The sequence below is a fragment of the Mirounga leonina genome, unplaced genomic scaffold (genome assembly GCF_011800145.1).
Source record: "Mirounga leonina isolate KUSES-001 unplaced genomic scaffold, KU_Mleo_1.0 Mir_174, whole genome shotgun sequence".
In the NCBI taxonomy this organism is placed as follows: domain Eukaryota; kingdom Metazoa; phylum Chordata; class Mammalia; order Carnivora; family Phocidae; genus Mirounga; species Mirounga leonina.
Genome location: NW_023270451.1, coordinates 1,459,594 through 1,476,781, shown reverse-complemented (window position 1 = coordinate 1,476,781; position 17,188 = coordinate 1,459,594). Strand labels below are relative to the sequence as shown.

At 43.4% G+C, this 17,188-nt stretch overlaps 1 protein-coding gene across 1 annotated transcript in view; it reads left to right on the top strand.

The window, feature by feature from the left end:
• The window catches only part of SLC26A4 (solute carrier family 26 member 4), a 48,798-nt gene that overhangs the window by 15,442 nt on the left and 16,168 nt on the right, over positions 1–17,188 (top strand). Inside the window, exons 7-14 of the mRNA XM_035020354.1 lie at positions 4,411–4,563; positions 5,135–5,217; positions 8,401–8,548; positions 9,188–9,301; positions 13,200–13,277; positions 13,419–13,514; positions 14,708–14,814; positions 16,867–16,936. Coding sequence (XP_034876245.1) covers positions 4,411–4,563; positions 5,135–5,217; positions 8,401–8,548; positions 9,188–9,301; positions 13,200–13,277; positions 13,419–13,514; positions 14,708–14,814; positions 16,867–16,936 — 849 coding nt within the window. The remainder of the gene's footprint in view (positions 1–4,410; positions 4,564–5,134; positions 5,218–8,400; positions 8,549–9,187; positions 9,302–13,199; positions 13,278–13,418; positions 13,515–14,707; positions 14,815–16,866; positions 16,937–17,188) is intronic.

Genomic DNA, 17,188 nt, shown 5'->3' with positions numbered 1-17,188 from the left:
ATTTATTTGACGGAGAGAGAGAGACAGCTAGAGAGGGAACTCAAGCAGGGGGAGTGGGAGAGGGAGAAGCCGGCTTCCCGCAGAGCAGGGAGCCTGATGTGGGGCTCAATCCCAGGACCCTGGGATCATGACCTGAGCCAAAGGCAGACGCTTAACACTGAGCCACCCAGGCGCCCCAAGATTTCATTCTTTTTGATGGATGCATAATATTCCATTGTATATATATACCACATCTTCTTTATCCATTCATCTGTCGATGGACATTTGGGCTCTTTCCATATTTTGGCTATTGTGGAATTGCTGTAATGAACATTGGGGTGCATGTGCCCCTTCGAATCACTATGTTTGTATCCTTTGGATAAATACCTAGTAGTGCCATTGCTGGGTTGTAGGGTGACTCTATTTTTAACTTTTTGAGGAAACTCCACACTGTTTTGCAGAGTGACTGTACCAGTTGAAATCTGGAACTGTGGTACCTCCAGTTTTATTTTCTTTTTTCAAGATTGCTTTGGCTATTCAGGGTCTTTTGTGGTTCCATACAAATTTTAGGATTGTTTGTTCCAGTTCTGTTCTGGAACAAAATGCTATTGATATTTTGATAGGGATTGCATTAAATGTGTGGACTGCTTTGGGTAGTACAGACATTTTAACAATATTTGTTCTTCTAATCCATGAGCATAGAATGTCTTTCCATTTCTTTGTGTCTTTCCTAGGACTATGTTGAAGACAAAACTTGCTGCAAATGATCCCACTTTCAAATGGGGACAAAAGTAACCAAGAAATACTAGAGCAAGGTCAAAAAAAGTTTTGAAACCAAACACAATTGTTCTGTGACTGTTGAACATTATTCTTGAAATCTTAGGTTAAAATGTGTCATAGAATTTTATGAGAAATTCCTCCAGAGCACTCAGGTTAGATGAAGATATCTCAGTCTTCCCTGTGTCATCATGACTCTAAGCTCGTTCTTCAGAAAATTAAGGATCAGCAGGTTTGGAAAGGATTGCATAAGGGTTGAATGAATCCCTCAGTACTTGAACAGAGAATTTTGTTTATGACATAACCAGATGCAATCATTCGTGAAAGAATCCTTCAACAAATGCAGAGTAGTAGTGGATTCCTCCAGGAAAAATTGGAAGATTGTTGTAAGATACTTTCCCTGGCATGTAGCAGTTTAACATCTCTTTTGTTGTAAGGTTGTACTTTGGATTGTTTCCCTCCCCCAACTCCTCCCAAAAAAGAAAACAATACAAAGAATTGGAGGAGGAAATATCAGGACAGTAAGAAAAACTAAAACTTTAACTAACAAATGCCAGAGCCACTGAGGATAGGTTGCAGAAGGGGGAATGACAGGGTGTTGGCAGAATTCAGAATTCCGAATTCAGAATAATACTCCTCATGCCACCATGTAGCTGCTCAATTACGTAAGTAAATCACATAGCGCATTGAAGGGTGATTATGTTTTCCTGTCATTCACTTTGAATGGCTTGTCTCAATAGGCAAAGCAAGACTTACTGCTTGCTTACCGAAATTATGCCACCTCCTCATTTCTTCCTCTAACGAGGAGGAAGACCACACTGAAAAGTTCTGCCCGGATGATGAGAGTTGTGCAAGCCACTGTTAGGCTTGATCAGACACTCTTTTGAATCTGTTTCAGTTTGTAAAAATTAAACTATTCTAATAAGGAAAGTAACACTTTTAGGGTTGATCTACGTATGGGCAAAAATTGTTTCTGGTAAGAGGAAATGCCTGACTGCAAGGGGTGATTATAAAGGGTTTTCTCTATTTATAAAGATGGATTAAAATAAATTTGGCACCAGAAGTTAGCTGATAAGTTTCCTCAAATGTAACAGCAGGTATATATTTGTTTCTTATGGCTTCGTACCCCCAGGTAATGCTAGGCAAAGAAGGAAGAAATTATCTTAATGAAACGGTCCTAAACTTCTCCAAGCATGGTAGGAAATAGAGTAAAATATTTCCCATCACTGAAATGGTCATTATTATGATTTAGGTTAAAATATGGATTCATATGTGTATCCACATTTTAAACATATTTTAGTAAGTATTTTAATAGTAAACTAAATTAGAATTAGTTTTCAGTGCTTTCTTAGAGCCTTGTTTCTATTATCTTTGAGTACAATCTGACTACTTCAGTTTTATTTCTACATAGACTAAACTTTTTATTGTAGAACTTTACACAGGAGATACCTCAGTATATAAGCAACTAATATATTTATATGCTTGTTTAATGCAATTGTGTAATATAAACTGATTTTGTTTTTTGCAACCCATATTACATTTTTAATATACCAGAGGTGCATTTTATTCAAAGATTTAAGTGACTCTCATAGATTAAATGGGAATCCTGGAGTGATCATTTTTGTAAGGTGAAAATGTTTTTATGATTGGGAGAGTTATCTGATTGTTTATTTTCAAGTTTGGATTTTTTCCTCTTGAGTTGAAAGTAACCTTTTACTGTATAGACAATTAAGTGAAATATTGTATCCAGCCTGTGAATTAATGAGGCTCGTCATCAGAAAATTGATGATGGGAAGGACCGGACAGCAATACCATCATGACTCTGAGGCATGTAGGACTGTTTGCGCCTATGGCAGATGCCCTGAATTCTTGAGTTATTGTGCCCACTTGTGGTCCTCCTCCATTTTCTCTCTCTCTCTCTTTTTTAGAAGATTGTTTATTTTAGAGAGAGAGAGAAAGGGAGGGAGAGAGAGAGAGCACGTGAGTGTGTGAGCAGGGGAGGGGCAGAGGGAGAGAGAGAATCCCAAGCAGACTCCCAGAGTGGGGAGCCCCATGCGGGGCTCAATCCCATGACCCTGAAATCATGACCGGGGCTGAAATCAAGAGCCAGATGTGTAACTGACTGAGCCACCCAGGCGTCCCCATTTTCTCTTTTTCAACCTGCTATCATTTGCTTCATCTCTTGTTATCAGTGTAACTGCTTCTAGTAATTTTGACTGACTCCTGGAAGGCAAAGTAAATTTGTTGGTATTGGGTTTAAAGCAAGAGCAAAAATACTCTAGAGTCCAAGAGGCTTCCTGTAAGTCAAACGCTTGAACTTTAGTTCAGCATTTGGTGGATGTCTTCTGCTAGCATGAAAACTTCTCCTGTCATTCCCTTACTCTTGAATGTTTCCAGAAAGTTGGAGTTGCTGGCAAAATGACTGCTAGACCAATTCAGGTTCTTTATACACAACTGTTACTGGATTGTCATTGTAATTACTTTAAATATAGCTTGTCTATAAAATTAAGATACATGTTTTAAACAATAAGATGCTCCATCCCTTTATTTTCATATAAAGATAAATCTATAAAAGGACTCATTAAAAAAAAAGGTAACCTTCACTGAGAGATTATTACCTTCTTTTTTTTTTTTTTTTTTTTTTGATTATTACCTTCTTAAATCATGCCTTCTACAGGACTGAAGCTGCTGGAACAAAGGTATTAGTGTTCTTCCCTGGGATTCTCCCTTGCTAATTAATCTCCCTTGATTCCCAGAAACCTCCTATTTACAAAACAAGATGAGTTTATTCTTGAGTTGGCTTGTCTGCCCACTTAGAAAGAGTGGCTTTTTTTTTTTTTAATTTTTTTTTTTTAAGATTTTTTATTTATTTATTTGACAGAGAGAGAGAGAGACAGCTAGAGAGGGAACACAAGCAGGGGGAGTGGGAGAGGGAGAAGCAGGCTTCCCGCCGAGCAGGGAGCCCGATGCGGGGCTCGATCCCAGGACCCTGGAATCATGACCTGAGCCGAAGGCAGACGCTTAACGACTGAGCCACCCAGGCGCCCCAAGAGTGGCTTTTATTTAAGCCATCTCAGTTCAAGTTTGAACTAAGTACCAAATTAATTTCCAAAAATTTATATTTGAACTATGTTATCAGTTCAGTAGTTTTTCTTTGGCATGAAGAATGGATCAGTCCCTATGTATCTACATGTGAAGTATTTAGGTATTTTTATTACCACCCGTATCATTCAGGTTGGGGATGAGTTTTACCTAAAATACTGGCTAACTGAGACTTTTTGGTTTATCAGTTTTTAATCTCAATAATACCACATCAACATTGTGAAGTTGGGTCACTTAATAGTCCCTGTAAAACCACTTTAAGATATAAACTTTTAAAGCTTTTCTGCAAGTATAATTCAGTATGTAATGATATTTTTTCTTTTAAAACATCTCATTTTTATTGTAAAAAATGGAGATAAACAAAAAAAGTAGAAATCACCCATGGTTTTACCACTCCAATTAGCCATCATTAATAACTTGGTATGTATATTGCCAAGACTGGATGTTTTTAATGGTCTCTGTATTAGCCAACAGTTTTTTATGATTTTACATGAAATTTTTAAGTGCTGTTTGATGATGCTGTCATGACTTACAATTATTTTCTTTTTACAGACTCTGATTGAGATTTTTCAGAATATTGGCAACACCAATCTTGCTGATTTCATTGCTGGATTACTCACCATCATCATCTGTATGGCAGTTAAGGAAGTGAATGATCGATTTAAGCACAAAATTCCAGTCCCTATTCCTATAGAAGTAATTGTGGTAAGTAAAACGTGTAATTAGAAAATTTAGCATTAATGAGTTTGACAAGAAAGAAGTTGCAATATATGTGGAATATTACTCAGCCATAAAAAAGAATGAAATCTTGACATTTACAACAACGTGGATAGAGCTACAGAGTATCATGCTTAGCGAAATAAGTCAGTCAGAGAAAGAGAGATACCAAATGATTTCACTCATATATGGAATTTAAGAAACCAAACAAATGAACAAAGAAAAAAAGAGACAAACAAACCCCCCCAGATTCTTAACTACAGAGAACAAACTGGTGGTTGCCAGAGGGGAGGTGGGTAGGGGGATGGGGGAAAGAGATAAAGGGGAATAAGAGTGCTCTTATCTTGATAAGCACTGAATAATGTATAGAAAAGTCGAATCATTTTACCATACACCTGAAACTAATACAACACTATGTGTTAATTGTACTTGGATTAAAAAAAGAGAAAGAAACCAATAGGGTGACCTTCCTAAGGAGGAGATAAAAAAAGGGGGGGAGGGAGTGAGTTGTTAAAACATGGAGTTTTTTATTTTTTTAACCTCTTTTGTTTTATTTCAGACAATTATTGCTACTGCCATTTCATATGGAGCCAGCCTGGAAAAAAATTACAATGCTGGCATTGTGAAATCCATCCCAAGGGGGTGAGTGTGGAGTTCCTCTTAGGCAATACGAATATATTAAGTCAGTATTTTCTATTTAAAGGAAACCTTCTATTACAAGCTTCATTTCATTTGTGCTCCTTGAATAGTGGTCTCTGTGTATGATCTTAAAGAAGCACCCATTTGTGCAAACTATCAGATAAACTATGTGTATAGATAAGGTTCAAGCCATTTGTTGAAAAGCAGCTCCTATATGCTCTGTTTTTTTCTTCATTTCCTTAAAATGTGGCAGGACATGTACAGTTAACCACCAGACTCCTGACTTAAATTCATATGTATAATTACAATATAGTACAAATAGAATCATGGTTAGTAACATTTATCACACTGAGAACAATCTGCTTAAGGAATAAGGGACATCTGGCCTAAGTTCTCCACCAATGAGTTAAATCAATCTTAGATAATAATTGTCATTGATTCTTATGAATAAAATACATCATCTTAAGGGAGATTTTGTATATGTTTGGTAGTTTGGTGAATTAGAAGAGTGGAGGGCTGAGTTCCTTCGTCCACTTCTGTCACCACCTAGATGGGGTGATGGTGGAGTGGGGGTGGGGGTCTCCTATAAAACAAAGTAAATTCTTAATTTGGGCTCGTTCTGAAATGCCAGTGAGATCTCTCATAAAATGCACCGAATGGACCAAGTGCACTACACTGTAATTTTATCACACAGCATTAAAAAGGAAACCCAGATGTTTACTAGATTGGTAACATTAACTTCCAGCAGCTATGACCAGACTTACTGTTAGATAGCCAACAGGTGCTAGCGCCAGAGGATGTCCCTGTCATCATGTTTGTTACCACTGCTTTTGAAGTGATGTGCTTTGCACTTGTACTTGAGAGTGTGGCACAGGCGGAACAGGAAGGGGAGGTCAGCAGAATCACAGAGGTTTTCTCCCGGTTGCCTTCTGAAGGCCACTTTTCCCTTATAGTCGGAGTGGTGGTGCATTTGCCAAATGTTCAGGGCCAACCTGAAGTGAAGAGACGCACTTGGCATCATGTTTATCATGCCTGACTGTCTGTTATGGGTCCTCTGGCCCTTCAGGGACCCACCGCTCCCCACCCTTATCTTTTCAGAAACGTGTCCTTCACCCTCACTCCCCTTCATAGTGTTATCTCATGATAAGGCCAGAAGTGGGAGTGTTGGCTGTAGCCAAACGGGGCCACTGAAGAAGGGCAGGAGGTCGACTCAGAGGTCGTTAGAAGGTGTCCAGCCTGGGCCCCAAGTGAGCGACTAGGGGCAAAAAATCGGCACTGCTAGGTTCCAGCAAGGTAATTCAAATGGATGGCAGGTGTGCGGCAGACTTAGGGTCTCCCTACATTTACTGAGTACCTACTATGTGTGTAGGTACTAATTACTTATGCTTATCATACTTCCTTGACTCCTTCCAATAACCCTATGAGAAGAGTATATAGTCCCCATTTGACAGCCAAAGAAACTGGGACTTGTTAAGTTTAAATAATATGCCCAAAGTCAGTAAGTCAGTTACTTACCAAGCAATGGAGCCAGCATTCAGGTCCTTTGACTTCAAGTCTCTGTGCTTTACACTTTGTGATCCTGGGGAATCAAGGACCTGGTAGAAGGTCCTGGAATTGGAGAAGTAGGCAAGCAGGCAGGCAGGCACTGGGCATCAGGTCGCAATCAAAGCTGAACTCTTTGCAGGACTGGAAAGGTATCTGGACAGACCGAACTACCTGAAGTAGGACTGAATGGGTCTCGGGAATGAGTCACAAGACTGTTATATATATATAACAGTCTAATATCTAAGCTCACGCCCGGACAAGTAGAGATGTGGTGCTAATCTTGTGAGTCAGGATGGGATGTGGGAGAAAAGGAGTCTGGAAAATAACCTCACCTGTGGGGAGAAAAAGGCTCCTGGGGCAGAGAGCCAGACAAATCTTGTTATGCAGAAAATCAACATTCATGCCTGGACCCTACTAAATGACCTTGAGCAAGTCACTTCACTTTTCTGGACCTCAGTTCCCTTATCAACAAAAGGAGAGAGGTAGATTCAACCATTTCTAGGATATTAGATTAGCATATTAATTTGGATGATATCAGGATACTAGCTAGCTCTAAATTTCTATGGTTTTCTGTAATAATCTCATTTCTGCTGTAGCACTTCCCTCTAATTAGAGGGGAAAAATATAGTTTCCTATTAAAGGAAACTCAGACATAAGTGAAGTAGGTGAGAGATTGTTTCGGTGGGGTTTTTGTTTGTTTGTTTTGGAGGTTTTTTGGCTAGGGACCTCTGGATATACACTCTATGGATAGTCATCAAGATACAGGTACATGAAAGCCATTCCCCCAGTTTTCATATCTGGGGACAACTGAATGATTATAAACATGTAGGTTTCCTTCCTTCCTTCCTTCTTTCCTTCCTCCTTCCTCCTTCCTTCCTTCCTCTCTTTCTCTTTCTTTCCTTTATAAGTGGGCTTTTCCGCCCAACATGGGGCTTAAACTCACAACCCTGAGATCAAGCATCATATGCTGTACTGACTGAACCAGCCAGGTGCCCCTAGGCTTATTTCTTTACATGGTTTGTAGAATAGCTCTGGTATCTCAAACAGTAGTCGTTTGACCCCACAGTCACTGGGAAGTCTTAGTCATTGTGATTCTGGAACATTCTGATAATTACATAAATGTAATCTTTTCCGGACTCAAGATTTTAAATATCATGGCTCTTAAGATATGGATTTTCTACTTAGCTCTTTTAGTATCTTCTATTGTTTGTCTCTTTCATAGACCTGACCTCTCTTCATACAAGGCAAATCTCATTTTATGGCCAGACTATCTTTTAAATTCAGAGACCTTTAAGATAAAATTGTGCTAGGAGAAACACTAACGTGTGAAATGGCATGGCATGGGATTATATATTACAGAATCCATAATGACAGGCTTATTCATGTCAGGGGTCTAGATAAGGCAGCGTTCGTAGGCTCTCGAAGAGCAGACAATAAGGTCAGCCCATGAGATAGCACCAACTTTGAATTAAAAACTGTAAAAGCGATGCTACCACTTACTTGTCTCGATGTGCTTTTCCCCTCGGGATCAAGCACTTTCATGCCCGGCTTGGGGTTGGGTGGGTATAGCCTTTGGCGGGGTAGGAGCAGAGAATTGTGGTCAAATCCTCACTGCCCTTTTCTCATTCAAAAACTCACTAGGTTTTTGCCCCCCATACTTCCACCTGTGAGCCTGTTTTCTGAGATGCTGGCTGCCTCGTTTTCCATCGCCGTGGTGGCTTACGCTATTGCAGTGTCTGTGGGAAAGGTTTACGCCATCAAGTATGATTACACCATCGATGGGAACCAGGTATGGTCACCCTTGCGCTGACCCGCTTTTGTAGGGCTGCAAAGAAGAAAAAGGCATGAGCAGGATAGATTTTGTTGTCTGCTCAAGAAGGGATTGGTTGCTTCCACAGGTCCTTATTGAGCTGGTTTCCCTCTTATGCATGCTAATTTGAAATTATTTTGAAATATGCAGGCTGCATCTCTTTTCTTTCTGAAGTAAGCCGAATTTTAAGAGTTAATTCAGTCAGGTCATAAATAACATTCAATGCTCACGTATTAGGTCAGCATGAGAATTCTTCATGCAGTCCAGTGTCTCCTGATATATTTTATGTAATGGGAGCTATGATTTGGCAAAACCATGCACCAAACACCATCGATGATGGTTGTGACTGCTTTAAATTGAGGCGGTTCACTGCAGTAAATACATGCAGGGCCGTTTTTTGTTTTTGGGTTTTTTTTTTTGTTTTTTTTTTTTTTGCGGGCATATGCTACATTGCCAGGTTGCTTCTTTTAAATTGCTCACAAATGTGCAAGTGTCTGGGGCTACCAGACAGGGTGGGCTTGGGAGTTTGCCTTCTTCCTCTGCTTCCTTAAACACTGGGCGAGGGTCTTGCCAAGTGATTCTATTTGTAGCATCCCTGTCCCCCCGTCTCTGCCTTAGGAATTCATTGCCTTTGGAATCAGCAACATCTTCTCGGGATTCTTCTCTTGTTTTGTTGCCACCACTGCCCTGTCCCGCACAGCTGTCCAGGAAAGCACTGGGGGAAAGACCCAGGTAAGGTACAGCAGTGGGGGGGGGGGGGGGGGTCTGTCTCCTGCGGGGGATGGGCCAGGGGAGCGGCGCTCGGAAAGGCTTGCACAAGAACGAGCAAGGCAATTAGCCTTTGAGCACCTAGGCTTGTGCCTCTTGAGAGGATCTGACCCAGGCCTCCTCCATCTCCTCGATCCATCTCCTCACCGGAAACCTCTTAACCGACATTCATGGTTGCCCAATGCCCAGGTTCTCAAAGGTATCTCTTTGTGTCAGGGCTCAGTTGGCAGGTGGGTACACTCGACCTGCGTTTCCAGGGACAATAAGAACTGACAAGGAATCAGTGGTGAAGAATGCTGATTTTTATCAATTTGTTATCTGGGGATAGAGGAGGCCGAGCCCGAGCACTTCAGGGCATTAGTGAGGTATTGTATTTTCAGGAGAATCAAAAGTGTCTGTGTACGTTCCCTACCCAAGGATCAGGAACTTCCTCCGGAGGCCTTCATCCAATAGAACAAGTTTGCCAGCCAAGGATAGTTTGGTCATAACATTTGGCCTTCTTCTTGAGGATGATTTTTGTTCCTGAAGTTCCGAACATGGGTTTAATCTTGCCTTTTCAATGTGGTTCTAAGTTGTTGCGTTCACAAAGTGACCCGGAATCCGGCATCCCAGTTCGTCTCTGAATCACCCCGCCTTCGACTGGCCAGAAAGCTCAGACGCCGTTCTCAAAGGCTACCTTTCTAGCCACAACAGGTGGGGTCAGATTTGCCAAAGCAGGTGGATGGGGGCAAGGCATAGGCTCAGGAACTGTGTTTCTGTCGTGCCTGGGGGCAGGCGGCTCCCTCCCCACACAGAGCTATTGTTTCAGAGTAGAAAGGGCATTGAGGCTATAAAGGAGGTCGTCCTTGAATCCAAAGTAAGCACTACAACACACACACAGTCTGCAGATAGGGCTTTAGTAAGGCAGAGACTTAAGTGTACAAGAGATAATTGAGAAAACTAGTGACTCCCTGCAGTGGCTTGTCCAGGGGGAGCTTTAATTGTCCCCAGGGCGCACATGATGCTCCTCTCCCATTTATAATGGATCTCTGTGTGGGGGGATTGGAAGAATGGGCCTCTTCCAATTTCTTGGCTCCTGTTGAACAACAATTTAATTTTAATTTTCAGAATTTTTCTTTTTAAAATTGAACTTTTTTGGGGGGGGGGGCGGGCAGGCCTTTCTAGCTCTGAGGGAGCAGGGAAGACAATACAGCCTGTACCAGGAGGCTGAGCCAGGGGTCTGTGGTCCAGGGGGAGAGGTCAGAGGTGATTTCCAGAGCTGCCCCCGTGTTCTGATGGTGGCTGTCAGCATGAGAGTTTCCGCTGCTTTCATCGAAGATGGGGTATTGACAGACTCTCCAGGGTACGGGGCTGGATGCGGGTGCAGGTGGGTCCCCGACTGGTGATGTCCACTCTCCTGCTGTGGCCTCCAGGCTCAAAGGAGGCACGGGCCAGCCGCCCCAGGAAGAATGCCCATGTAAAGCGATTCCTTTGAGGGGATAATGGTGTTCTGGTAAGCTAATACCCACCACCACACACAGGCATGTATTATATTTAGGAATGAAGGGTGCCAGGATTTCAGTAGTGAAGAATGAAGCAAGTACAGAAGTGGCTTGATATTTAATTACTGAAATGTATACTAAGTTCTGGGGTTAAAAGTCTAAGTGCCTGGACTGAAATCCAGGGACTCATGACCACAGAAACCGGCAGGTCTTCCCTTGTTGTGTGCTTCTCGTGTTTTCTCTTCTGTTGGGGCCTCAGTCTCAGCATCTGTACAATGGGAATGTTAATTGTATCCCCCTCAAAGGGATGTTGTGAGGATTGAATAAAAACATCTGTAAAGCCCTGGCTCATACTCGTAAATGCTGATTGTTCCTGAGGAGCCTCGTAGTCCCAGGGTACAGATGTTGTGCCTGAGACATCAGAAAGCAATGGTTCCCGAATGAATGAACGCAGTAATGGGGGTCAGTGCTCATTAACGGTTTGCAGCACATCCTCAGATTGTAGCAGAGCTTAACGTTACAACCTGTTCTTTCTCTCGCCCCACCTGACTCCTACCGACTCACCAAAAACTAATTCTGGGGACGCCTGGGTGGCTCAGTTGGTTAAGCGACTGCCTTCGGCTCAGGTCATGATCCTGGAGTCCCGGGATCAAGTCCCGCATCGGGCTCCCTGCTCGGCAGGGAGTCTGCTTCTCCCTCTGACCCTCCCCCCTCTCATGCTCTCTGTCTCTCATTCTCTCTGTCTCAAATAAATAAATAAAATCTTAAAAAAAAAAAAACTAATTCTGATTACAAACTATTCTCAGCTCTGATGATCTTCTCACTTATAGAAGAATCATTAATTACCTAGTGATTGAATGTGCTCATGGACATAAAATCTACAGCAATTCCCACAATCCAGCCTTATAAAGTAAGTACAAGTAATGGATCCCTTACAGATTTTAACAGAGTGACCAAAATTCATCTCGGTCCACATCATTGGCAGCTTACGGTTACGTGTAGTTGGCGAGTAGGTGGCCATTCTCCTGGCATGAGCTGGGCAGCTGGCTGTGGTCTCTGTCCGCAGATCTCCATTTCTTGCAGCAACTTGCAGAGCCCCGCATCCACAGCAAGATGCAAATGGCTCGTGATAGGCAACCAATGTTGGTTAAGCAATTGTGAGGAAGGAAGGAAAGGAGGAAGGAAGGAAGGCAGGCCCTTAGTTTTTCTGCCCCGATAGGGGAGGGAAAGGTACCGAGGCACAAGGGTCCTGGAGGTGTGGTGCTAAGAGCCTAAAAAAGAGCTCTGGAAGTACAAAGCAAAGTGTTTAGTCCATCAGATATGTAATGTTGCCTCGGGCTGGTCTAACCATAATTAGAACGTTGAATGATCCATTTGCCAGGTGGAAAGACTGTGACTTTGAAATTTCCTGAAGCTTCCGGAATTTCTATTGATGTTGGCTTTATCTGTCTCTCTTCCGACTCTTGGGGCAGGCGGCCCTTGTGCCCAGGCCCGTCTTGCCTGTTGCTTTTCCCACCGCTTTGCTTCTGGTGCTCTGTCTCCTTGGTTCCTCTGTTTCAGAGCATCCGGTCTTCACCTCGGCCATGCTCCAGCTGTCTCAGCCGAGTTCACTGGTGAGCTAATGGCGCCAGAGAACAGCCCCACCCCCTCAGCCTCTCTCCTAACTATTTACGATCTTAGGAGAGCTTTTTGGCCCGCGAAGGTACAGGTTCTGAAGGTCCTTTAACCCCTGCACTGGCCCCATCATCCTGGGGCCACGCTCTGAGCCTGCGTCTGCGGACACTCAGAGGAGCCGGGGACGCGGTCCCGCGTGTCATCATGCTCATGTAGCATTTTGAATCTGCAGCAGGACTGGTGCACTTATTTCACCCGAGACTTTTGTGGGAGTCCTGTGCCGTAAATACGAAGTGTTGTCCGAGTTGCCATTATGGCTGCTGGTTCCCTAAGGCAGGAGAGTCCGACGTGTGCCGTGAGAATGTATTTCCCAAGAACATTCGGTGATTTGCTGTTGGGGGGGAGGGGATGGCCCAGGTTCCCTGCTATGGCAAAGGATTGCAAGTCTGGCCTCCCCAGTGGACACCAAAGCTCTGGGTCTGTAATACATCCCGATGAAATCCAGGTCCCACTGACTTTCCCTTAGCAGGCTTGGTCTCCTGTTTTCTTTAATTCCTCTGCCGTAGCTCCCCTAGGTATGTTTCCCATTTTTCCTTCCGTTGTGTAGTTTTAGGAAATAATTCTCATTTCTCTCGACAGTATTGAGCAGAGGGGGTGAGTAGGGAAGTGTCAGGTGCCCCCACGAACAGACTCTCTGCCCGCATCCAGCAAGCTGGAAGACACGAGAGGAGGAGGAGCCCTGCTCACGGGAGGTGTGTGTCTTTCAGATTGCCGGCATCATCTCGGCTGGGATTGTGATGATCGCCATTGTTGCCCTGGGGAAGCTGCTGGAACCCTTGCAGAAGGTATAGCCCTGCTTCTGGGCACGCTGATTGCATAATCTCGCTTCACTGCTCTGCCACCAGAGAAATAACAGGAGATTTAAAACTCGTCACATGGAATGCCATTCCCCCGAATAACACAGCCTTCCCTGTCTCTCCTGGCAGTCGGTCTTGGCCGCCGTTGTCATTGCCAACCTGAAAGGGATGTTCTTGCAGGTGTGTGACATTCCTCGTCTGTGGAGACAGAATAAGATCGATGCTGTAAGTCACTTACCACCCGTTTTTGTCTGAAATAAGATTTGGTTCTTTTTTTTTTTTAAGATGTTATTTATTTATTTGACAGAGAGCGCACAAGCAGGGGGTGCGGCAGGCAGTGGGAGAGGGAGAAGCAGGCTCCCCACTGAGCAGGGACCCCACGATCATGACCTAAGCCGAAGGCAGACGCTTAACTGACTGAGCCACCCAGGCACCCCAAGATTTGGTTCTTATATGCTTCCGGCCACATCATTATATCCTAAATCTCACTTGCATTTTGGGATTCCCAGAGCAGAAATTAGAATTCTGTGGATAAGCCAAGGCTCTGAAGCCTGCCACATGGACCAAGTTTTGTGAAGGTCCTGTATCTCTGGGGAGATCTATTTCCATCCAGGAAGAATCCCATACAAACAAATTAAGCACCAACCAAACCAACCAAACCAACCAACCAAATTAAAAAAACAATTAAAAAAACAAAAAACACCTCTGTAGTATAGAAGGACAAACAAAACACAAAACAAGGTAAAACCAAAATACAAAACCCTGGTGAGTATAACTGACCAAAGTAAACTTTGCAACGGGTCTGAGGAACTGTAACAACCACAAGCTAAGTCCTTCAGAGTCCCGCTCTCATTTAAATCAGGACAAACAAAAAGAAGGAGAAAACTATTGATTGATATGGAAAAGTTCTCCAAGACACATTGTGAAGTGAAAAAGAGACCAGTGCAGCATGGCATAGTGTGTACAATACATTAAAAGATAGGAAAATAAAATACTGCTGTTCAGTCGTATTTGCAAAAAGCAATGCTGGTGAAAAGCGCGCACATGTGTGTGCATACAGACACACATGGAAATAGAAGAGAACACAAGTAGGGAGGGGCGTTGGATGGATGGAGAGGGGAAAGGGTTGGAAGCAAGACTTCCCACTGTAGACCTTTTTTATATTAATTCCACTTTGAACTATGTTCATATTTTCCCTATTTAAAAATTATATGAAAACACATTGAAATGGGACAATTGGTTTTTATCAGAAAGGTCAATTTCCACTTCCACTTCAACATGAAATGAAGTCAGAATATTAAAAAAAAAAAAAGGCTGAAATTTGTTCATGGACAATTGATCTTATTTCCACAGGTAGTCTCTCACTTGATGGTACCTGGCAGATTAATGCAATTCTTCCCATTTCCATTTTGTCCTAGGTTATCTGGGTGTTTACGTGCATAGCATCCATCATTCTGGGGCTGGACCTCGGTTTACTGGCTGGCCTCATGTTTGGACTGCTCACTGTGGTCCTGAGAGTTCAATTGTGAGTAATGTAAGACCCAGATTTCCCACAAACAGGACCACACACTCTGTGGTTTCTTATACCATTTTGATAAAATAAAGGGAAGCCACTCCCTTTCATAATAGTTACTGTATATTGAGGGCTTCTGTGAATTAAGCCCCTAGTGCTTGACACATGTTATTATATTTAGTCTTCGAAAAAAATCCCATGAATAGGTTTTATTATTCTCATTCTACAGGGAAGCAAATCGAAGCTCAGAAAGGTTAAGAACCTTCCCCAAGATCACACAGCTAGTAAGTCACGGAGTCAGGATTTAAACCCGGGTGTATCTCATCCCCAAATCTGTGCACTTAGTCACGGGCTCTTTTGCTACGCTCTCCTTTTGGTGGTTATAAGACTCAGAAATTCGTGACACAGCAAAGGACCAAGGTAGCCACGCGGTTCCTTCTGCAAATGAGATGCAGTGTGTGGGGCACTGGGCCCGAGGCTTGGGACAAGGTAGCTGCTAAATAGACTACAGGCCATTTTCTCCTGAAGCTAGTAACGCCGAACAGGAGACTTTGAAAGCGTTGATTGTAGCTAGCTATCCTTCAGATTGGCCAAATGAAGCATGCACCCCATAGGCCACATGATCATATGAGGTAGGCGTCATTAGGTCACATGAAGAGGGAAGGCAGCAGAGACATGGCTTGACGTCACCGAGAACAATCTGTGAGGGAGCCTGAGTGTCTGGTGTTTTGTTGCTTCTGTTTTGACTCTTGAGAGGCTTTCGGTATGTGCCCTCCTGGGTCTATGAAATCCCAACAGAGAGGCGAACAGAGCCTGTCTCTCTCCTCAAAACCTCTGTTAGCTTCCCAGACTTCTGGCCTCTTCTCTGCCTGTGCTTGGGCCGCACAGGAATAAGAAACCGGGAAAAAGATCAGCCGAGACCCCTCCCGCTTTGCATAAGCCCACGCTTCTCATTCCACTGGCCAGTTCCCCTTCTCCTCCTCCTTCCCTACACCGGCACACTGGAGTCTTCCCAAAAGCTTGTGTTCACTGCCTCTGCATCCTTCCATGGTTGCCCACGGGCTGAGAGAGTTCCCAAGCTCCCAACGTGCCCAATTTGCTTCTGGGAAGTAACTCCGAACCTGGCCTTGGAAGATGCTGCTTCTCATGCTCTCTTGGTCTTGTGGGGGTGTGGTTGGGTGAGAAAGTTTTGAGGAGAGAGACGACATAGCTTATGAGCATTACATGAAAATCCAGCATAGCCCAATAAGCTGAGGATAAAGCAGTGGCACATTTTAGCGGCTGATTTGGTAACTAGGCTTTTAGCCAAGCGAAAGCAGTATCCTCCACAGTGTTTCATTGCCAGTAATTATATGGTTGATCCGGGGAACACGTTGCTGAGAGTACCCCAAACAGATACTCTTTCTTCAGGAATTGTATTTAGCATCTGTCCCCGGTCACACTTGAAGAATCACGGGATTTATTTGATTACATCAGGAGCAGGAAACCAACAGTCTGGTTGATGGAAGAATTTCCTCCTGGTCCCGCCAGGCTCCCATTTCTATCAACTGAGACTAATTTGATCCCTGAAGACTCGCCATACTTCCCCAGAAAGTTGCTATACCTCACCAGTAAGTTCCAGGCACTGTGCCAGGCAGTGAGGACCCCTGGGTCAAACATAAAGGCTGCCCTGCTCCTTATCTCTGGGGCCTTTTTGACCTTACCTGACCCCCAGCTTAGCCATAAAAATGAAGATAGGACCGCTGACCTTCCAGAAGGATGGTGGCACTTAGATAAAATTCACCATGTATGAAAGCTCTTTGCTTGTCCTCTAAAGTGTTATACACATGGAAGTGGGATGCTCATGACTTCTGTCAGCCCTCAGGAAAGTCCTCCTTCTCCCAGGGCCCACACAAACACCAGCTGTTCATTTCAGAGTTACCTGCAGGAAGATGTCATCTGTAATGAAGACATGGGCCAAAAACACCAGAACGACGGGCTCTTTCCTATCTGTTATTTCTTCTAATGTTTTATTCCAAAGGAGGCCTGTTCCAAAAAATCCTGACCTAATTTTTCTTCTTCTAGTCCCTCATGGAATGGCCTTGGAAGCATTCCTAGCACAGACATTTACAAAAGTACCAAGAGTTACAAAAATGTAAGTGCCTTTGTGAGACGTTTGCTGAATGTGGGTTTTCTGGCCTGGATTTTCAGGGGCAGTGTATTTCTTTTTTTAGTGTATCAGGTAGAAGGTAGCTAAGGGGGAGGCTTCTGCCAGGAACGTCTAGAAGTCCACTGGGGTGTCATAAAAACTTTGACCCAATGTACCTTCTGATACGTGTGGTTTGGATGAATTGTGTCCATGCTAGTTTGAATGTTCTTTTCATGTAAAACCATTGTAAGAGGAATT